Source organism: Crocodylus porosus, unplaced genomic scaffold (genome assembly GCF_001723895.1).
Source record: "Crocodylus porosus isolate Cpor-Errol unplaced genomic scaffold, CroPor_comp1, whole genome shotgun sequence".
NCBI lineage: Eukaryota > Metazoa > Chordata > Crocodylia > Crocodylidae > Crocodylus > Crocodylus porosus.
The window spans coordinates 83,010,635-83,034,409 of NW_017728949.1; the positions used below are offsets into that span (position 1 = coordinate 83,010,635).

Consider the following 23,775-nt stretch of genomic DNA (forward strand, 5'->3'; position numbering starts at 1 on the left):
GTGGGGGTGGGACGCTGCGGGGTCATGGGGGCAGCGGGGGGAGGAGAGACACAGGTTGGGGGAATAGCAGGTGCACTGTGGTGGTAGAAGTGGGGGGAGGGGAAGAGTGGGTCCAGGCCCAACCTGGAGGGTTGGGGGGGGATAAGGACTGAGCCCAAGCCAGGAAAGAAGCCAACCCACCATGGTAGTAAGGGGAGCAACAGGCCTGGCCCAATGCAGCAGTAGCTGGGGGAGAGGAAGAGCAGGCCTCCTCCACCGCTTGGGCCTGGGCCCACTCCTCCCCCACCCCCTTCCTCCTGCCACCACCCCGTCAGGTTCAAGCCCGCTCCTCCCATTCCCCTGCCACTGCTGGGTTGGCCCGGGCCTGCTGCTTCCCCTGCCACAGCAGGCCAACTTGTCCCCATCCTCAGGCCCAGTCCTCCCCTGCATTGGGCCTGGGCCCACTCCTCCCCCCCCTCCCCCCCCAACACTGTGACAGAGAGGGTCAGGAGCAGGTCCAGACCCCAAGCAGCAGGAGGTAAAGGGAGAACAGGCCCAGACAGGAGGGGGGAACCACAGGACTCCTTCCCTGCACACCCCCGCCACCCCTGTCATTCCTGACAGACAATTGGCTAGCTTTATATACTTACCTAAAATATTTTCATGCCGCAGTAATACAGTGTTGTACAATTCAGTTTCCCGGAACCAGGATTTTTCATCTCGGGAAGAAAAGATCTTCACTGCAACATTTTCTCCTTGCCACTGCCCTCTCCAGACCTCTCCATATCGGCCTTTTCCTGGCAAAAACAAGCAATTCAGGTAATTTTGACCAGCAGTCTCTACTAGTAAGAATGAACTGTAACAAGTATCCCAGCTGAAATTATCCATTTACAAATTCAATACACAACACTGCCTGCTGTGCACTGCTCACTTGCTCTCAAATGCTGCATAAATTAATGCAATTCATAAGTACATATTAAACACAATATGAAGGTTGCAATACATATACACATATATAATTAAAGCCAACACAATCTCTCACAGTAACATAAGGATAAGGCATCTTTCTTATACACATATCTAACTATCCATAGTGCTTGTCTACTTCTGCCTTTCCCCACACTGGTTTCTGTGCACAAACACTCTTAATCTGCTCCCTGAGGACATTACACTCTTCATATTTGAATCCTGCTGAGGGCTGTTTTCTACCATAATGCCTGGCAATCATAATAAAACTCTTAGGGGTAAAGCTGAGAAGCAGAGATAAATTGGGGGGGGGGGGGAAGGGAGGGGCAAGGGGGTGATATTGCAACCCTCCTCTGATTTCTGGTCCACCCAAAGTTTAAAAACAACTACCTGATAGTGGCAGCAGCATTTCTATTTAAGAAGCAGTCAGGGAGTCACCTGACTTCATGGGTCATTATAACCTACCGGATTCCTTCTAAACTCTTGATTCCACTGGTGTTAATGACCCCCTCTCCTTTTTTATGGTTCTTAGATTTCACTAATCGAGTTATCCCTTTTTCTTAAATCCTACTGTCTGTTAGCTGCTCCTGGTAACGTAACTCCTCTTTCACAGCCTTGCAGACTATTTTTAACTCTATCCATGAACTCAAGTGAACATCAATTTAGGTGTGGAAATAACTTTCAGTAAAACACTGGATGCACTATCAAGATGCTTAAGAAGACTAAATTTTCTTCTATGAATCTGAAAAAGATGTATATTTAAATTCTAAATGACAACAGCTAAGTACAAACATTTAAAAAGCCTGAGCCTGAATTGATTCAATCTTTGCAGAATAATCTAACCTGCATAGCTTGAACAGAGAAATAAGTGAATAGACAGACATTTACTTTTGATTCCAGAAATGAAGCTACATACCTGCAGCTCTCCCTTCCATAGTGGCTGGGAGACTGAAGGGCAGCTGAGCTGGGGGAGCAAGGGGCATAGCCAGGACCTGGCAGGCTGCTCAGTATGACTAGAGAGGGGTTTAAACCCCCACCCTGGCCTGCAGGGACTGTAGCCAGGGTATGCCTGGAGGAGGAAGTAGCCCTGCCAGGCTTGTCCCTGAGCAGTGGTGGGGAGTGGCTAGCTGGCAGCCCAGGCAGCGCCTCAGGTGAAGGGGGGAAGAGAGAGGGGAAAAATCCCCCTGCCTCCCCTCTTAGGCATGGGCACAGGGACCCTAGACTGGGGCTACCCAGTTCCCTTCCCACACTGGCATGGAGTCTGTCCAGCTTTTACCCCTGCTCGTGGCTCAGCACAACACAAGACCCCCCCAAACCTCCTTCCCAGCCAGGGAGCAATCCCTCTGTGCCTTCCCAGCCCAGGGTGGGAGTTTTGCCTGAGGCAGGCCAGGAGAAATGGCCAGATCAGGGGGAGAAAGTGGAGTGGAACCGGCCCAAAGCCCAGATGGAGGCATGCTGCAATCTCTTTCTGCTCTGCTCTGTGCAACTACAGCTCCTGGACGTGAGCCCTGCTGAGGAAAGGGATCCAGGCTAGGGGGACAGGAACAGGAGGCGGGGAAAGGGCTCAAGTGTGTGTCCACGCTAGCTAAGCTGAACATGCAGCTGGGGGAGCAGCTTCTGCATGGCGGCCCATTCACCTGCTGGAGAGGAGTGCCAAGGCTGGCCCTGGACCCGGCCCTTGCAGTGGTGCGCGCAGCATGGGCTTGCTCCAGCAGCTCCTGGAGCTGGCCAAGGGCACCAAGAAGCTGGATGGCACGATGACAGAGGCTGAGCCAGGCCAGGCACTGAGCTTCTTAACAGTCTCCAAAGAGAACAATCGCAAGAGCTCACCAGGCAGCAAGGAGCAGCTGGCCAAGCCCAATTCCCAATTTTTAGCTAAAAATATTAACCCCAAATCCACATTTTTCCATGATTAAAATGAAATGCCTCTCTCAAAAAAGAGAAAGGGGGGTCATTTAAAAAAAATCAGAGAAAATGTGGATTTGGGGTTACTTTAATCCCAAAATTGGGGGGGGGGGGTTTAAAATTTGGAGAAAACCAAGATTCGTGCTTATCACCATCATCTCCAACTCTCTTCCCCTTCTATGTCCTTGCCTCTCTTTTAGTCATCCTCTCCCTCCCCACTGCCCACTCCCATCTTCTTCAGGGCCCTGATTCTTATTTCCCCCATCCACCCTCCTGCTTCCACTCCCATCCCTACAAAGCTCTTTGATTTTTATTACACAGTGCAGGCTACAGACTGTAGAGAGACCATCGCTACAGAGCAAGCAAAGTTGCTACTTCTGATACATATAAGGAAGCAGTAGGGGAGGTAGAAAGACAACTCAACCTCCAACATTAGCAGCCTTTGGGCCCCAATTTTCCTCCAATTCAGGCTTTGCTGATGTTTTAATCAGTGCCAAGACCAAGAGGGATATAATCCACTGGTATTTAGAACACCCCCTGGAATTCTGCAATATATCACACCCAGCATTTTGAAATTAGAGCATTACAAACAGTCAGGAATGCCACTGTCCTTATAGAGCCACACTTCACTCAGCCAATAAAAAGCAACATGCTTAGCATACAGAACACATTTTTCTATTTTTAATTCTTAAGATAAATGAATTATCATTACAGTTAATGCTAAAAATATGAATATCCCAAATGTAAAAGGAAAATATCTTGGGGAACTGGGCTTTTAAAAATATACATCCAACATATGAAGAGAACTGATTGGCTGAGGAATTGCTTAGAATTTCTGTAGAACACCAAAATGGTACCCAAACAACTTGTATATTGGAAGCAGAAATTTGCCCACGTGATCTGCTCAGGACAATGCATCAAGTCATTCATAAATCAACAGTGAAGCACAGACCACATGCCAGGCTTCTGACTGCTAGCTGTTTAAAATCCATAGCCTTAATCTAAGTGCACTACAACCTGTTGACTTTGGCAACTACCCATCTCTGAATTCTGTCTTCCATTCCTACACTGTTTATGGCTCTTTTTTGGCACATACGAATCAACTGCAAGTGTATTCAAGTGAAAACAGATTAAGGCCTGGTTTATTGATAGTTATTTTGGTTAGGGGGTCATTTTTAAAATTACTAAAACTCTTTACCACCTTAAAGAGAATAGTTAGAATAGTATACGTCACCTTTAATGTTGATACAACTGTACTCATAATCAAACCAATCATTTCTGGAATCAAAACTGGTTTTAGATAAATCCTGTGGTATCAGAAAGAAGCTAACTAACCAACTTCTGGATCTTCATTAGGCAGCTAATGAATACAGGAATCCAATTTGGTCTTAGACAGTTGAATTTAATTTATTAGGTCCCAGCTAATCTGCATAGCCAGTGCTAAATACAAATTCAATACACAACACTGCCCCAAAACTGTTTGTCTGCTGGTGCAGGGAATGAATAACCTCATTTATTTTCTTCTTGTTCTAGTTCTTATTGAGGTCCCCTAGCTACTACAGTACAGCAGCCAATGAAGTAAAAATCTAAAATAACAAAAAAGATGGGGGAGACTGATTCAGATCTAGTCACAGATTTATAAAATTTAAGGCCCAGAAGGCCATCATGAACATCTAAATCTGACATACCACATATACACAGGCCACAGAATTTCCTGTTTTCTTCTTTTGCTGTAGAGAAGGAAAACAAATAAATTTAGCTTCTACTTTTCTTTTTAAGCACAAAGGAGGAACATTAGGATCACTTACTGAAAGGAAAGACAATATTTTAATGTTCTGCTTTTTAAATATATATATTAGTATTTAAACTCAAAACGTGAGTACCGTTTTTAAAAAGCAGAACATTAAAATATTGTCTCTCCTTTCAGCAAGTGATCTTAATGTTCCTTCTTTGTGCTTAAAAAGAAAACATATATATATAAAAAACAATGGGAAATTTTGCTACTGTCCTGGATAGTAAACAAAAAGAAAAACATCACATCTGTAGGGCTCCATGAGCTCTATAATTTTCTGTATTCTTGTGTTCAGAATATTTTACCTACCCTAGTTAAAAAAAAACCCTTGAATTTCAGGTAATGACCTACCATCCTCATTGGAACATGATCTCCGAGTTCCTCTATAGAAATACTGGTACCAGATAAATCACTACATACAGAACTAGATGTTTCAGATGTGGACATCTGCTAAAAGCAGATTTAACAGATTCCCACTAAAATCAAACACCAAAAAAGTGCTGCATTAAACTGCCCACTTGTTTTCACTTTGGAATTCAGGAGTGAGTGAGTATTGGGATGGAAAAGAGCTCTGGCACGAAGAGTCAAAGAAGTAGGTCACAGACTGTTGTGGAAGTACAGAGCCAAAGCAACAAGGCCTCTGCAGGTGGATTATAAAGGAGAGAGGGAGAAGAGGGGCAAAGGGACTCAATACAGCTGTGCGACCTAGCACCTAGCTAACTATATGACATGACATCCCATCAACTGATGAGGTCCATGGTGGGGGAGGGGACAGAAGGGGGCTAACTAAGCTTTCTATAGTCTAAGGGGTATAATATCCCTGTTATGCCAGATAGAGTCCCACTGACATAAGAGTCGTTTTTATGTGCCGTTCCAGTGGCTTACAGAATTAAGGATGAGAACATTAAAATCAAAGGCAGAATGGCACTGGGACAAGCAATCCCACCTGGCCCAGAGTCCAGACCTCTCTATCCTCAGGAAACCATTTTCCCAAAAAACAAACACATTATTTAGGGTAACAACTCTTAATCTTCATATGGCACCACAAAGCCAATTATGCTGTTATGATAAATTAATTAAACCTCAGCACCTTCCCTGAGAAAAACAGTATCCTGTTTTTACAGATGAGAAAACAAGGCAGAGAGAGGTATGGTGACTCAGCCAAGTCAAAGCCAAGATTTTAAAGCCACAGCTCGGACTCTGGGGATGCTCCTGGCACCAACTTAAAAGGGCTGGAATTGCATATATTAGTACTAGATGGCCCCTACACAACCATATGAAAATTCATTAGTGCAGAAACTGTCATAGGCAACTGTAAGGCTGAGGACCCTCTTGTAAATTCTAGTTTAGATTTACTAATGATGGGCTACAGTGAAGAGTGCCATAGTTATTATAGCTAATTGCCTGACGTGTCCCAGCTAGAGTTATACTGGAGGCCTGCTAACCCCTGGAGCTGCTCTGGATCAAGCAGGCACCAAAAGATATCAAGAACTGCCTAGCCTCCTTTCTTCTGGCTCTGCAAATTTGATGTTGGGACTCCTACAGGAATATCACAGAGTTTCAGCCCAGCTCCCTTGTTCACAAATATGGGCCACACACTTCCATATTTCTGGACGGCTCTTGTTTCTGTAACTATACTACTCCATTCTCTCCCCTATCACCTTACTGGCCTGCCCTGCTGTTGCAAGCAGAAAGAAAGCCAAAATTTACAAGCATCAGGGGTTAAGATGGGGTGGGGCAATTATTTGGGACTGTGGGTCACATAGGGATTTTTGGAAAGCTGTTGTGGGATGGGTCAGCACCCCTCCCCCCACAACAACTTACCAAACCTCCTTATGTGGGATGGGGACAGGCATGAGACAGCCTCAGCACGGCCACCACCAGTGCTGCCTCCACGCCACTCTTCTACCCCAAGGAGGGCCTGCTCCCCAGATTCGGTGATGGTGCCCAGATTTGGTGATGGTGCCCTAAGTGCAGATGGCAGCATCTGGGCAGAAGATACTGCTGGGCACCAAGAAAAAGTGGGACCTGGCAGTGAACACAGCCACCACCCCCTCATTGCTGTAGGGGTCTTCTTGCTGTGACTGCCCCACTGCACCCACTCCAGACCCACCTGCCCTGGCTACAATGAACAAGGGCAGCTGGGCAGAAGCTGATGCGGAATGCAGGAAAAAAGTGGGACCTAATGGTGGGTGCAGCTGCCTCCCCTTGCTGCTGCTGGGCCCTTCTTGCTGCTGCCACCACCCAGAGCCCATGCCAGGGCTGCCCTGTGGCTCCTACCCACCTTGCCCCACTGAGTGCAGGAGCCCAGGACAGCCAAGAGGCAACACGGGTGGCAGCAGTGCCACAAAGGGGCTGCAGGGCAGCCCCAGCATGGGCTCCAGGCAGTGCCAGCAAGAAGGGTCTGGCAATGGTAAGGGGGAGGCAGCTGCACCTGCCACCAGGTCCCACTTCTTTTCCTGTGCCCAGCAGCAGCTTCTGCCCAGACACTGCCAGAGCCGCTCATCATGGCCAGGGCAGGAGGGTCCAGAGCGAGCGCTCCAGGGACCCCAACCCCCCTGCGTGGGGTGGGCTGGGACTGCACGCTTGGCCTAGGGTTTGGGCCCCACCCACACATGTCCTGGCTGGTCCCCACGAGGCTGGAGCCAGGGCCAGCAGCAGCTAGAAGCAGCCACCACCACCAGGGCTGCTGGGAGCTGGAGTCCAGCTATGGAGCTGCCCCAGCCCTGCTGCACACCTTGGGGCAGCAGGATGTGCCACGGGTCAGAAGGCACCTGGGCCAGGCACAACTGAGGGACCCACCATGGGCTGGATAAAATCTCTGTGGGCCAGACTTTGTCTACCACTGGGCTAAGATCATTTCAGAGACCTGTGTACTTGTTGACTGCAAAATACTGTCTGCTGGGAAGACAGAACTAAAAGACTGTTGAGGGGAAGAAAAAAAAAAAAAAAAAAGAACTTTTTCTAATTCAAGCAATCAAGTAGAGTTAAGAGATCTAATAAAAGACTTAGATGCCTTCAAGTTTAACACCAAAACTTTTTAAATACTTGCCCTCTAACCCTTGTATGTACCAGCTTAGTGTTTTAAGAATATTCCCAAATATAGAGGAGACACGTATTCAACTGGCTGCTTAGCTGGTGGAGATTCAAACCCAGATCTTTCACATCCCAGTGGCATACCTAACCCACCACCCATGAGGAGGGGGATGCCCATCTTCTAGTTGCTAGCTGATCTTATGCATGTATTAGGTATTACGTCATTCAGACTTGAGGGTAGATGAGCAACTTTAGACACTTAGTCACAAAGTAGGCACCTCCCAGTGGTAGGCAGAGTTTAGGCATGTCTAGGGCCAGGCAGGTTTTGTTCAGACAGTTTCAGGATCTCAGTTTTAGACTTCAGTGCCTACATTTCTACCCAAGTTTCACTTCAGGGGCACAGGTCTTTTTTTTGGATCTGGCTTTCACATGCAAAGATTAAATGCATTTTTTAAAGTTAAGACTATTTCAGTGTTTGGCATACAAAAACTGAATCATAATATTCTAGAAAGAGAAACTTAGATAAAACCAAAGCAAGCATTTATGCAGTGTTAAATTTAACAAATTAGCTGAAGAGTTGGGAAAACATAATATCAGTGTTATTCCTCTCTGCAAAAGCCTCAATATGGGGCATCAACTATTCAAATAAAATGTATTAAATGAAAGAACAACAGTTGAATTGCAAACCAGGCTCTTCCTGGCACACAGCAGTGGTTGGGCCAGGGCTGTGCTCAGGGCAGACTGGGGCAGCACTGGGAGGGGATTATGGTGGGGGGGCTGCAGCCACCCCAAATTTTGCCCTAGCCCCCTCATAGCCCCCTCCCAACACCACTGCCACCCACGCCAAGCTCAGTCCTAAGCTCAGCCCCCACACACCAAGGGGAGCCCAGTGCAGCCCCAGCCCCAGTCTGCAGCTGCAACTCACCCTACTCCCCTGCACAGATTTGGGAGCACATGCCCTGTCCCGTACCCTCCTGGGATGCGCACAGCAACAGGAGCTGCCCCGCGCCCTGGGATGAGCTGCAGCTCTGTCCTGCGCCATGGCTGGAAAGTGTCTGCTCCAGCCCCTGCCCCACTCTCTCCTTCCCCACGAGGGGCCTTAATCTGCCCCCCACACACTTTCCCTCCCCCCTCCCCTTCTACCACACCAGACTTACCAGCTGCATATGCAGCTCTCCAAGCTGCCAGGATGTGCTCCTTGCTGCCTACACGCTGCACTGCAGCTGTGCACATGCACGGGCATTTATCAACCAAATTATCAGCCACACCAGGCCAATTTCCAATATAATAAATTTTCTTTATATTGGTGCCAATCCAATATCGGACCAACGTATCGGTGCACCTCTAATTACAATGTTTTCTCTCACATCGAATGAAGGGGTGGCTATTGTGAGGCAAGCTTCTAAAATACTGCGTGTTAGAATGAACTTTAAACTGGATGAAGCAGCATTAAAGCAGGAGCTGCTTTGCTGTATTTGTATCATTCCACAGTACAACTATTAGAACATAGCAGCTGCTCCCCAGCTTGGAGCAAGAGTGCCCCTGCATTCCCACCCCTTTTGAAACAGCTCAAACCTGTGTAATTTTTGAGTTTTTGACTTTCTGATGCCAGAGAGTCATGACCTCTATTAAAAATGCAAATTAAAAATTGAACTACTGGGCTTAACATCACCAACATTTACTAACTTAAATTAGCCCATCTAACAGCCAAAGAACTCTACTTACTAAATTGAACACCTGCACAAGAAATTTCTGCTTCACACATTAACAATTTCAAACTCTACAAACCTGACAAAAATGAGTTTAACTTGATTTCCTTCACATCTAATTTGCTTGGCTTTCAAGGTGATCAGCAGAATTAGCCAAGTTTGAACTTTCTAGCTTCAGCTGATTGATCTAAGATAAAGTTTCTCCCAAATTCTGTTGTAATGAGTATATTCATCATCTCTCAAACACTAGTTTGAAGTGAATCTTTCATCAACCTTTCTTGAAAAAAAAAAATTCCCCAGAGGGCTGAAGCTGGAAAATTTTACCCAGAAGATTAAGATCAACTGAGAAAGAACAGGGATGTTTAGAACAGAAGCTGTGGCTCACTCAGCACAGCATACAGCTACAAGGCTTCATGAGAAATACAAACAAGAGCTTTACTGACCTACACATTCTACAAGTGTAATCTGACGAGCCACTGTTCTTTGCACCAGGAAAGGAAGACCAGAGCCACTGCCAGATGTACAGGAATGATCCAGTAAGTCCTGTTTAAATGGAAAACAAGAAGAAAAACAATTGAGAAATGGACATGTATGCATGTATTCATGAAACACACATACCCACACTTCTTACTTATTTACCGATTATTATTTATAAAAGAGTAGCATTGTGACCATGGTCTGATAACCATAGTACAGAAGTAGACAGATTCCTGAGGAGCTTGCATTCCAAGATAACAAGTTACACTTAAGGGGCATGTACCAATGAACATGCATATTTCCCACAGGACAAATACCAGCAGCACACATTTATGCTGCTATTTGTTCCCAGGCACACCCCTACACACATGCTGTAGCGCACAGCAAAACGATACTGGTGGAATAGGTCCTGAGGGCCTCCCAGGGCAGCAGCAGTGCCAAGCCAGCCACTGGCCAGCTAGGCTCCTTTTCTGGTGATACACACTGCTGTCACATGCACCATACCGCTATTTTCAGCAGCATGTTTTTTGGAGGGTTTTTTTTTGACACTGGGATCCTCCCAGGTGTCAACAAAAAAACCACAAAGCTGCTGCGCCACAAATTAGCAGCATGGTGAACAGGTGCACATGTGCCACATGCAGTTTGTGGCGCATCAAAGCAGTCTGAGGTGCCACAGACTGCACATGCACGCTTGTCAGGACATACCCAAGAAGGGAAAGGGACAATACAAACTATATACTATATAGCTATTTTCTACTTCAACCCTTGGTGTGGGAATACAAAAGAAAACCAAAACAAAAAAGCTCAAAATTCTCTATAGACAATATATTCAATTTTAACATTGTTATTCTATCGCTACTTCTTCAGTTGACAGTTGCACCCACTGCACTGTATCCTCTAAATGACCTTTTTTCTTGTATTTAAAAAAGTGAGCAACATTTATTATGAGCTGTACTGCTGCCCTTGGGGAGCTGCCAATAGTATGCTAGATACTCTCTGTAATAAAATTCCACTCAAATTCTTTTAATGCTCTGTCCTGTCTTAGCTTAGCTTTTGCTCCCTTAATCCTTTATTTGTCACCATCTCAAATAACCTTTTATCCACTTCCTGTTTTAGAACAGTCTCATAGGAGGATTTCCTTCTAAACGGTACAAATTTCACTTCTTAGGCTGTTACCAAATTTAAGATTCTTCAGGCCCTGTATACTTACTAGAAAGTAAAAATACAGCATTCACTTTTAAAAGGGAAACCCTTTGCTCTGTACCTTTTCATTAAAGATTACCAGAAGAGCACAGTGCTGTAAATGTCACTTGACTAAGCAGAGATAGAACACCTTCCCATAAGTAATTACTGTTGTCTCATATCACAGATCAAAATTTGTTTTATGAATCCCTTATGTTTTGAAAGAGAGATTTAGAACCTGGATTTTTTTCCATGCAAAGCTTTTTTTTTAAACAATTCAGAATTGAAGAGATCAAAAGGTAAAATGCACATTTAAACCTGAACATTTAAACTCTGAAACTTCTTATTCTTGTTCCCTAGCATTGGAAACTTTGAGTATTCCACCAGGTGGCAGCACTTGAACACTCCAATATGACATTTATGCGTCTTCAGAAAGAACTAACTTTCAGAAACAAAATGAACACAAACACAGATGCCCACCCCCTCCTGCCAACCCCCCCACACAAAAAACAGAGGCCCCCCCCACACACAAACAACACTGTGAAGACGAACTTGCACTTATTTCCACCTGTCAAGTGTAATATTTGGCAAAATGTATTACTAGCCACACATTTGTTCTACTGAGAACATACATAAAATCCCCCTCAACCTTGTGAACTGAGTCCTTGGAAAAAATACAGAACTGTGTAATTCAAGACTATCAAAATATATGCACACAAAAGGACCCAAATTAAGGTTGCACTTGCACCAGCAGTTTTAATTTCCCAATCATTCAGTGCTTGACATCCCTTAACATTCTTTTAACATCTGTTTTGTGTTGTTTTTTAAGGGAGGGGGAGTGACACAAAACTGTAGCTAGAGAAGGAGGGCAGGGGATTTTGAGAGAGAATAACAGGCAGCACTAGAAGGCTATTACCTAAAGTGGTTCATTTTAAGGGGATGGATTCATATATTTAGATACATTAGGAAAGTATCTGGGAATATTTGGATGCTGTCCAGATATTTGCTGGACAGAATATGGGAATTTAGGAATAATGGTTTCAATTGCAGGTTCTATAAGGGAGTGTCCTCTACAGATGCTTTTGTCCCTTATTCTGCCCCTATAGACCTCTGTATTTCCTATCCATAATCCTACTTCTGCTCCTTCTCCCTTCCTCCCCAGCCGTTCTCCTCATACCCATTATTTCCTTCCTTGGTCTTCAACCCTCTTTTGCTTCCATCTCCATCTTCCACACCAACTTCTACTCCTGTCCCTAAATCCTCCCTTCTGCTGTTCATCTTCAACTTCAAAATCACCCTGCTTTCTCCTCCTACTCTTCAATGCCTGTATACAAGCTGGGAGAAGATACTGAAGACACTGGAAACATCTCCCTACTCCACAGAGGCTCTTCAGAGGAACATGCCCATTTACACAGTGGGGAGTAAATGGCGTATGTTCAGCCTGGTTGACAAGTAGCAGCTGTAAGCATGTGCACATATAAACCTTCAGTAAATTCAGATGCCAAAACAAGAACTCTTTACCAAGCATTAACATATCCACTTTACGGATACAAATTTATAAAAACTGGCCGCATTTTTGGCAGGATGGCAAAAGGCATATTCAGACAGCATGGTAGTCCCTACACCAAATTTCACGTTCTGCTCCCAAAAAGAGGTCTGCAGATCTCTTCCTCCGCTTACCCCCACACTTTTTTTTTTTTTTTAACATAAACAAAACTTCCCCGCATGTCTCATTCGTAGAAATGAAGAGCCATTCTAGCTGAACATTCCTAGCCAGAAAATTTTAGCCTGAAGCAGACACTCAGCATAGAATGTTTCACCCAAAACCACATACAAATCTGACAAAGTTACAAGTAACTACAGAAAGGGTCTTATCATGAAAAACATAAAACCACTATCTGAAATGCTTCCTGTACCACGTATAATTAAACACTCCCGATAGTTTTTAAATGACAAATCTTTTTGTTTAAAAAGTTTGGGTTTTTTGGTACTAAAAATAATGGGAAGTGGAAAAGTTTAAACTTTAATCTCATCAAATCATGAATAAGTAAGACTCCAACAGGGGCTAAAAACAGATGTTGCCAAATGAAGTGGATCATCTGTGCCAGGATGTGTCCTGGCACAACAGATCTGCTTCAGTGAGTGGAACACATGCTGCTTGTTGTCTCACCCATTGATCTTACAATGTAGCCATGCATTCTCTGCTTGCAGACATACCCCAGCAATCTCTGGATGAGTCTGGAAGAAGAGACCTCTGACTTCCCCACTTCCATATATGAGTCCCAGAGATTGCCAAAGCATGTCTCTAAGTGGGGAAAGTCGGGCAGGCACTTGCCAGGCTTAAGGGGCACGATCCTGCACAGGAATTACCAGGGAGCACAGGGCCCCTAAAAACCAAGGGGGCAGATCCCAGGGTGGTGGGAGAATGGAGGTAGCTTCAGATTGCCCGCACTCTGTCACCATAAAGCAATTTTTATGATGGCACAAAGGCAACGAAAGATAACATCTGTTTCTACCCTGAACATAAAAATCTTAATACCCATCCATTTTTATATACTTTACTACTCACTTGAGACACAAATGGAAGCATAATCACTAATGAACTATTTACTTCTCTTGATAGGAAAAAACAATAAATAATTTATTGATGTATTAATTTTCATAAATTAGTGACAAACTGCACTTTCACAGGTTTTTTGGTTAAAATCTGAAGTCTCGTATTTCTTAAGTGTACTCAAAAACAAAATCATTTGCCAAATTATTTGTTTTAAGGACTGGACTTTCTTGGGAGTTTTTATCCACTTTGTGAACTAACATTTTCCTTTCTACTTGTATTAGAAAGCAAAATGTTATCTTCAGCAATGACTGTACAAACAAGATTTTAACAGGCCACAACTCTTTCCATTCTTCAGTTAGGAAGTTCACTGTAGTAAGTATTTACTACACCGAGGAGACTAATCCCAGATGCAAACAAATCTGACAGCATTAGAAACCCCAAGATTTAAATACTCAATGCAGGGGAAATACTAGTACATAATAAAAAGAATTAGGTAATATGAATACTATCAATGTGTAACGAGACAAGCAATTTTTTGTATTACCACTACTCAGTTGCACTATATAATGAAGCTTCATTCTCAGCACCGTACAGCAGTTAAAGTGAAATAAGCTTTTACAGTTAGCTACTTCACCTCTTAAAAGGAAGCAAAAGCTGAGTGGCTATCATTTGACTTCTCTCTCAGGCAAAGAACAGCAGGTCTATCAAAACAGAGACAGGAAATACTAAACCCAAATATGCAGCACGTTATTAATCTTTGTATCTGTGTTCTTTGGCCCATTTTCCCTCCTTAAGTCATTCCTTAAACACTTCTGTAGCTATGAACATATTTAAAGTGTTACAATAATATTATGGGAGAATTATGTTTGCTTTTTGGCTTCTTTGTGAAATAAGACAGGCTAAAGACTTTTTTTAATCCAAACAGATGGTGATTTTTCTTCTTTGTATTTATTTTAGAAATGTCAGGTCTATCAAGTTGTGTCTTCCTAGTTTCAATAGGGAACAAAAAAAACCATTGTGACCATTTTCTCATGCTCAAGTGAGTGGGTGGAGTGGTTTGAATCTTTCTTTTTAAAGATTTTTCCATGTGGGATGTTTAAGTTTTTTTAGCCTCAGTAAATGCTAACTAAAACAAACAAAAATAGAGCTTTAAAAAGCCTTAAGTCTTCTCTCCTCTGGTTTCCATGTCTTCTGACATTAAAATTTCACTAGTTCTCCAGGCATCCAAAAGGAGTCCCCAAAGCAAGAACAGGGCACTAATTTCTAACCTTGTCAACATAAATACATCTGTGGGGTGTTAATCCCCTTTCGCTGTACACCCCCTTCCCTAGCTACCTTTTAGGAATTCATTAAACATCATGGAGACAAATGCATTGTTGCTCATTCAACTTCACAAGACTCTATAAAGCAACATGAATCACTCTCCATTCTTTGCTAGTGCCGCTGGCACCCCAGCTTCTCTCTCATCTTATCTGAACACAGGACTGTTTTTGTCGATATACATTACCCCAGTTCCCCAAGTGAAATAAAACTATGCTGACACAAACTCTTACTCTGGTATAAACTGGATTTATATTATGGCTTTTGTAAACACAGGGTTGTCATATCCATAATCAACACTACTAAAACAGAAAGTTTCTAGTGTAGACCTAACCACTGGAGAAAAACAACCCCAAACCAACTGAGGTGTTGAAAGGTTAAGGTGATTTATACTACATACAATGCTTACTTACTGCCAATGTACTGTCTCCAACATTTGATGCAATGAGTCCTTCAATTGTGCCATACTCTGCATCTCTGGAATTGAGCCTTTCCATATGGTGTTTCTGGATTTTTCTGATGATCAACACAGCTACCGCAGAAAAGATTATCAGCACTAGTACTGGAGCCATTATAACAAGGATTAGTGTTTCCACAGTGTAACCCACAGCTTCTCCCTGAAGAGTTTGCCCTTGGTAAGAAAACAGGAAAAAGAAGGGAGATTAAGGACTCTCACAGATAATCATTTAAAAACAATAAAATTTAAGGCTGACATTTTCCTTTCTAGCCAACTAATGAAATGAAAGAGAGGTCACAGGACAATCAAAGCGACTTCATGTATATTTACACAGCTCATTACCATCACTTATACACTGAAAGGCCTGTATGACAGCCCCAATCTCTTTTAAAGATTTAAATGGATTTTAATTACAGCTAGCATGAGCGAGTTCTTAATCTCTGTTTTATGCATTTTAGTTTCCAATACTTCCTCCCATTCAGATCACAGAATTGGTTGACACCAATGCCATCCTACTCCCAGTCCAATGATGCAGCAGAAGCCTGACCATCACCGAAACCCTGGGTACCACTGGGGTATAGGCAACTCCCAGTAAAACATTTCTCTCTCTTTAAAGAGCTGTTTAAAAAAAATAACCTTTCACCTTTAGTAGGCAACTGTGCAGTGATATTCATGTTACACAAGTATCCCTGACAGCACTCAACAGCTTGGTCAGGAGATGGGGGTGTCTTGCATGTCATTTTCCCCTGTTCGTAGACTTGGAAACAGCCTTTCTGGTATACTTTAGAGCCATCATTTATGCTGAGGGAGGAAAAGCACTGCTGGCCCCGGCAGCGATCTTCAGCCCCACAGGACATGCCTTCACACACACATTCGTAGGGGACCATGTTTAGCTTCAGCTCATCATCTGTAAAGGGGACAATTGATGAAAAATCATATATTTTATTTCAGCACTCCAGTTATGAGCAAAGGTTACCCTTGGTTTCATTTAGAAGACAATATAGCCTTTCATTTAAGGAGGAAAAGTTATTTGAATAGAAATTAATGCTAGAAGGAATTGAGAATATTTTACAATATGATGTATTAAGTAGATGGAAGTCCCCATTTCAAGACGTACCTTTCTCCCTACCGTTCAAGGTGCACAAATACCTATTTTTCATTTTCAAGACACATCTTTATAGGGTTACGATATTTTCACATCCAAAAAAGGACACCCATCACTTGTGTGGGCAGGGGGAATATGATGGTGGGAGGGGCAGCAACATGCCAGTGCCCATTCTGTTGCCCCTCACTGACAAGCCACACCCCCCCAGACCTGCTGCTGCCCCTTACTCCAGACTCACTGATCCTAGCCCTGCCGGTGCCCTTCACCCCGGAACCACAGCCCTGCCAGTGCCTCTTACTCTAGAACAAGTCTCTGCCCCCAGCCATGCTGGTGCCCCTCACTCCCAAACTGCAGCCCTCTGACACTCCCAGTGTCCTGCACACTCCCAAACCACAGCCCCTGCCCCCCCCAGTGCTGCCAGCATCCCGCACTCTGGACCCGCAGACCCCTGCCTCCCCAACCCCGCTGCCCAAGCAGCTCCCACATTGCAAACACTTTCTCTCTATCTAGCTTGTCAGAGCCTGCACAGGGAACACAGGACCCCTGAGAGCCAATCCCCTTGCCTACTGCTCCCAGCCCGACGCAGCTAGGTCACGAAAACAAAAAACCCACACATTTGCTGTTATTTTAAAAAACCACCCGGACACAGCACAGGGGTCTAACAAAAAGGGCATGTCCAGGAAAACCCAGACATGGTAACCCTAGTCTTGCATAATCTCTGTACAGCCTGAATCCACAATATAGGACTCAGCTTAATGTGCAACTTAAATTGCAAATTTCAAACTGATTAAACTATATGAATCCTCTGTGCACACATACTACATATATTTCATAGATTCATAGACATAAGGGCTGGAAAGGACCTCGGGAGATCGAGTCCAGCCCCCTGCCCCAAGGGCAAGAAGTCAGCTAGGTCAAAGGATCAAAGCAGGATAAGCAGTCAAACGTTTCTTAAAGGAGTCCAGAGTAGGTGCTTGCACCATCTCTGGAGGGAGCCTATTCCAGGCCTGGGGGGCTGGGACAATAAAGAATTTTTTCCTTATGCCCCGCCTAAAATGGTCTTGGAGGAGATTGTGAAAGCTGGTTCTTGTCATTCCTTGGGGTGCTCTGGTGAACAGGTGTTCCCCCAGATCCTGATGCACACCCCTGATGTACTTGTAGACTGCCACCAGGTCACTCCTGAGCCTGCACTTTTCCACGCTTAGGAGTCCCATGGCTCTCAGCCTCCCTTCATAAGGCCTCTTCTCCTGTCCTGTGATCATGTATGTGGCCCTCCTCTGGACTCTCTCAAACTTCTCAATATCCTTCTTGAATTGTGGAGCCTAAAATTGGATGCAGTACTCCAGTCACAGCCTCACCAAAGCCGAGTATAGCAGAAGGATGACATCCTGAGATTTACTTGAGAAGCTTCTATGGATGCAAGCCAGAGTTTCGTCAGAATTGCTCTGAATTTGTTCAGAATTACTCTGTGAATCAATTAAGGTAAACCCAAAGCAAGACCACTAATTCTGAATAAAACTGTCTACACAATACAACTGAATGCAGTTTAACTAATCCAATCTAAAAGTTAATTTGGATTAATTTACCCAGAGGTTCCCACACAGAGAAGGCCTTGAACATTAGCTTTCAAGTTTGGACTTTGACTGATCAATGTACAGTATACAAAGGTAGCAAAGTAGTAACACTGTCAGAAGACCCAGCCTTGCCTAACAACTTTTTCCATTCACTTTCTGAAAAAAGACAAAAGCAGAAAACCATTTAAGAGTTCCATGGATAGAAAAATCACTCTGTAAGCTTGAATCTTACAATGCCATTCTTGCATTTTCTACCACACCCAGTGGTCTTGATATGTTACCTCTGCTCACTTTCCTAATATACTCAGCACTGAATATTGGTAATCAAGGAAACTAGTGGAAAAGGTTTGGGGGGAGGAAGGCAGCAATTACTAGAAAATAATTCTGGAATATTTGAGCAGAACAAACAGTCTATGCACAGTCAGCAGAGACGTACTGTTGTAGGCTCACAGGCAACTAAAGAAAGAAGCATATTTTTGGATGGTACAGCTTGCAAGCCACTGTCCATCAGACTACACATTCAATACTCACCTATACACATTCACTTCTGTTAACCCATCTTGTATTTATATTCTCCTTGCCAAGTCTCTCCCACAGAAACATTTCTAACTAAAAATGTGGTGGATACGCCCAAAGTGTCCACTGACCATACCACAAGTTTGAGTTTAATCAAGCCAACAATTAGAGTCTGCCACTGAGAATAAATAACTTATGTGGACTTAAACTAAGATTTCAGGTCTTAGGTTTATGAGGAAATGTCATAATTGACTTGGGGAAAAAAACAGACAAAAGTCTGTACTCGACACCAATGTGCATAAATAGACAACTGCATCTTTCTATATAATATTGCCATGTAAAATAATAATTTGCTAATTACATGAAATGAGTTGGGTTTGTGACAATGTTAAAAAGGATTTCTGAAGCCAGTGTCACATGAAATGAAAACAAGCTAGCATCATAAAATTTGAAACTGTACCCTCACTGTTGTCACTAAACATCTATCAAGATTCTACATTGACTGGACAAAATATCTGGATGTCACATTTGTTTTTCTACCTAGTCATGATCTGCCTAACTGCAAAGTGTAGGAACTGTATACCTGTGCACCTGGTGAGAATGCACCACCAGGCTATAAGCCCCAGATCAGCAACAGTTCAGTCCTCATGAACATTTCTGTAGTTTCTTTCTTGGTAGAACAGGCACAAAACACACAAATTCTGGTGTACAGGAGAACATCTGTCCAAACTTCCTCGGATACTTTAAGCAAGCAGACAAGACTTCAGAAAAACTTCCAGCCAAGACTCCTGAGAAGACTCCAGCTAAGAACCCTTCAAAAAGTCCAGCCAAGAGCCTTTCAAAAAGTCCAGCAATGTCTCCTCAAAGAAGTCCTTCCAAATCAATAGGATTGCTGTTTACAATATAAATACATTAATGTAGCTGTATTACTCATCTATAATTGATCGAGTATAAAATTCTGGAGTATTTTTGGTGAAAATAGAGTATTGGGCCTTGGTTCAGGAACCAATCCTCCATTTATAACATTGTTTCTTATGAAAAAATTGGTTCCAAGTTGCAAGGTTTCGACTTAAGACGCAGTTTTCAGGAACCGATTGTGTCATAAGTCCAAGGACTGCCTGTAATTGTTTTATAATAGTTACTTACTAAGACAAAAAGCTGAGGAAGTTCATAGGTTATAGTAACAGGCACTTCATTTAATAAGCAATGAGAGAAATGCCTACTGATGTACGAGAATATAAGGGTGGAATCCTCTAACACTGGGCACACCTACGTGAAAGCTTCAGAGTGCCTCGGTATCTTGATTTATTCAGTGCCACCACAGTGGCAGCATGCTACGGTATGCTTTCTGCCTTATCAAGGCAAGACAGAGCCGTCTGATTTTTCTGTAGTCAAAACATTTTTATTTCTGATTACAAATATCATCCTTTGCACCTGGTGGGAAAACTACAATAATCTTAAAGACTACAGAAAACAAGATCTTCAAGAGTCGTGATTTCTCTATTCTGGTCTCACCCTTGTTTAGTCTGTAGCTTCTCCAATTCACTGATGCGCTACTCAGATATACCAGCCAAGTATATAGTGAGTAGCTAACTGCTAATACAGCCTCAAACTAATTTAAAAAGCAAGCAAATCTTTAAATTGTCCTCAGACACTTAGTCTGGCCATGACCTTAGAAGTCCCATACAATATGCCAGGTGAACTGTCAGGAATGCAGAAATGCAGGCTACCAAATGCTTAGTTATAAATTCGCTTTTCACGTCCAAATCCAACAGTTCTTTAAGTGAAACAGGATGGGTTCCACCAATATTCCTTTAAATTATCAGTAAAATGTAAAGTAAGGGATGGAGTGAGGGGAAAAAAACCAAACTTTTTTTTTTTTTTTTTTTTTTTACTAATCTACACAAGAAATGGGAAAATAACAAGATTTCCCAAAATCATACAAGATCAAATACAGAAATGGAATTCAATAGGCCTGAAATGTAAAATATTTCATACTGGACTACATTTTAAAACTTGAAAGGAAAGGAACAAAGCTCCTTAGTACCCAAGGACCTGGCAGAAGTACAGCATTTGTAGCATGAGTGCTCAAAGGGCATTAATTTTTATCACTGCTTGGCTATACAAGAGACCAAATCATGAAGACTGTCATAAGCCAGTCAAAATTATAAAGTGCTTTACCAAAGACATGTAAATGTATGAAAAGCACCTACTGAAAGTAAGAAATAACAGCTATTTGAGACATGGAATGCTGTCAGAAATATATATACACATATACACATACATCTCCACTGGGCAATATATTAGGTAAAAAGCCAAAGTTTAGGTGACTGAAATACTCAAAATGAAAAAACAAAAACACAATTATCCCACTTACCATGTTTCTTAATATACAAGCATGCGACAGCATTTTTAGACCCTGCACTTCTTCTGACTTACAACATGTAAAGATATGTGAGCTTGCTGCAAGATTTCTAATACAGGGATTGGCAAAATGTGGCCCACCAGGCCATTCTATCCGGCCCGTGAGGCCCCTAAAAAATTTAGAAAATTAATATTCATCTACCCCTGGCTGCCTGTCATGCAGCCCTCGATGGCTTGCCAAAACTCAGTAAGTGGCCCTCCGCCCGAAATAATTGCCCACCCCTGCTCTAATACAACTTACAAGTCTAATTTCCCATACACATATATAGCTCAAATTCATTATTTAGGGTATGGACAAACTTTGAAGTTAAGGGGATGTAGTACCCATGATTTCCCCCATGACAATAAATAAATAAATGCTAGAATAGGACAAATTTAGCCCCAAATCCCTGATCCCTTGTACCCCTAATACCTCTCTAGGTATCAGGAACTTCAGCTTAGTTTGACATTTTTTCTTAGTTTGCTGACTTGCCCCTTTGCAATATTTAGCTAGGGCAATCCCAGCTATTACTGTGAATTACCAAGCTACTCCTATGAAACAAGAATGATGATACTCAGGTTTTAACCAGTAAAATGCAGTCTCCATTCTTTTAACCCATTTGAAATTGGTTTAATCAAGATAATTCTGCACAAAATACAACAACGCTGCATGGATTGTCCTCTGTGAGCTGCTCCACAGGCTTCCCATCTTCTATGTCCACAAAACATCAGCTGGTTGACTGCAGCTAGAATTCAAGCTTTTGGGATAATCTATGGACATTACACAAACTAGAAAGACAAACCCAAAATCAACAATGTAATTAGGAGCAGACAACTGGGGCACACTCCCTGAGGGCTGACTTAGAGGGCAGTGTCCTATGCTGCTGCCAAATACATGGTTGCCCCTTGCTGCTGGTGATGGGAATCAATGGCACTCGGGGCCAGACTGGGGCTTTAGCTTCACAAAGCGGGGGGGAGGGGGGGGGTTGAACACCACTTTATGTTACCAGTTGCCAAATGCATCACTTCACTTTGTATGTTGCGCCCAGTTTCTCTCTGTCATAATGTAAGTTCTTTGGCCCAGGTACCACAACTTCTTTTAAGTTTAATTTTATATACACAACCACCACAGAAATATGTCATATTGCTATCTTACCTTGCTATATCAATAATTTGAATTCTCTAAATCAAAACAATAAAGAGAGGTCCTGGATCACTTTGGGCACCTATACACATGCCCAACACCTGTTCCCATGCGTTCTAATTAGAATGCATCAGAGCAGACTCAATTAATCAAGTCTGCTGAAGTGTTCCAATTAAAACGCAACACTCCAGTAGCCTCAGCATCATGTGTATTCAGTGTCCCCACATTTCAAAATGGTGGCGGGGGCACTTTAATGATGCTTATCGAACAAGCACGCGTTGCTGAATACACAAGATGCTGCAGACATTTTAATTAAGGTGGCTCCTGAGAGCAGCTCTAATTAACCCCCACCCCCATCCCTGGAACACTTGTAAAAACACCCTTTATCTTACTGAGAACTAAGGAACTCTAAATTACATTCACGTTAATCTGGGTAGGTCATTTAGCCATACTCAAGGTTTATTACTTTTGTTACTATTTACATTTCAAAAGCATTTCCTCCAGAGGGCCTATCATCCAAAGCATGGCCAAAAGTGGCATTTCACCTTCACGATAAAAGGAACTGGAAATGCTGGAAGCCCTAAAGAGGCAGTATAGGGGGACTAAGCTTGTGCATGCCACTGGATGGAAAATTGGCACCAGAATGTTTTCAGACTGACAAAAACATAAACCGGTGTTTCCATGGACCCTGATGAAATAATTAAGAACAGATTATGTATAAAAAACACTAGTTAAGATTATTTGGTATTTGTCCCAGGGATAGGTCAAAGAAAGAAAAATCAGATCTACACCACAAGGAAGGAGACGAAGACAGAGAACGTCAGAACAGAAAAAACCTGATAGTAAATTCCTACTGGTAAATTACTGTCCGTCACTGCAGTAGGAAGCTGAAATGAATCTGTGACTGCATACTGTACATACACAGACACTATGATCATCAGCTAAGCTCAGATGGGTAAAACAGAAATCAACCTTCACAGCTGCACAGGAGCTCAGCTACTTGAGCTAAGGAAAATCATGATCAGAAATATTATGGGTGATCTCTTCAATCCTGCCACTAGAAGTCAAGAGTATCACCATCCAATGACCACCTCCATTTCTTTTTAAATTGAAGGGTGGGGGAACTAAACAAGCAGACAGGTTCCAAAGCACTGGAATTTTTGCAAATCCTGCACTTGAGACATTAAAGTCACATGCACAAATACAGACTGAGGAATGACTAGCTAGACTGCAGTACTGCCCAAAGGGTCTTAAGGGTTACAAGAGGATAATTAGTTGAACATACTCTTGTTGCAAAAAATGGCTGATAGAATATTGGGCTGTATTAATAGAAGTGTCATGCAGAACAGGGGAACTTATTCCCCACTTACTAGTGAGGCCTTGCTTGGATTACTGTGTCCAGTTTTGGTCCCCTCAAAGAAAGTAGATAAATAAGGAAAAAAAAAATGTCCAGTGTAGAGTAACAAAAATGTAAAAATGTTCAGAGGTCTGAGAAACTTGATTTATGAGGAAAGGCTGAAATAAGTAAGATTATTTAGTCTGGAGAAGATAAGACTGAGGGGGGGACTTGATAACAGTCTCCAAATACCTAAAGGTTGGCTATTAAGAGGCAGACTATTCTCTGCGGCTATGACAGAACGAGAAGCAACAGTC

General features: G+C 43.0%; 1 protein-coding gene across 7 annotated transcripts in view; it reads right to left on the reverse strand.

Annotated features, from left to right (window-relative positions):
- Positions 1 to 23,775, reverse strand: part of ACVR1 (activin A receptor type 1) — a 110,547-nt gene that overhangs the window by 31,723 nt on the left and 55,049 nt on the right. For 6 of the 7 annotated variants that reach the window (XM_019554139.1, XM_019554141.1, XM_019554140.1 and 3 more), the window contains 4 exons: positions 16,024 to 16,287; positions 15,337 to 15,554; positions 9,831 to 9,930; positions 630 to 776 (listed from right to left, as the gene is read on the reverse strand). In XM_019554139.1, the coding sequence (XP_019409684.1) occupies positions 630 to 776; positions 9,831 to 9,930; positions 15,337 to 15,554; positions 16,024 to 16,287 (729 nt within the window). Of the gene's footprint in view, positions 1 to 629; positions 777 to 9,830; positions 9,931 to 15,336; positions 15,555 to 16,023; positions 16,288 to 18,071; positions 18,121 to 23,775 lie in introns of those variants that run through there. The other variant, XM_019554143.1, reaches the window with a different exon arrangement.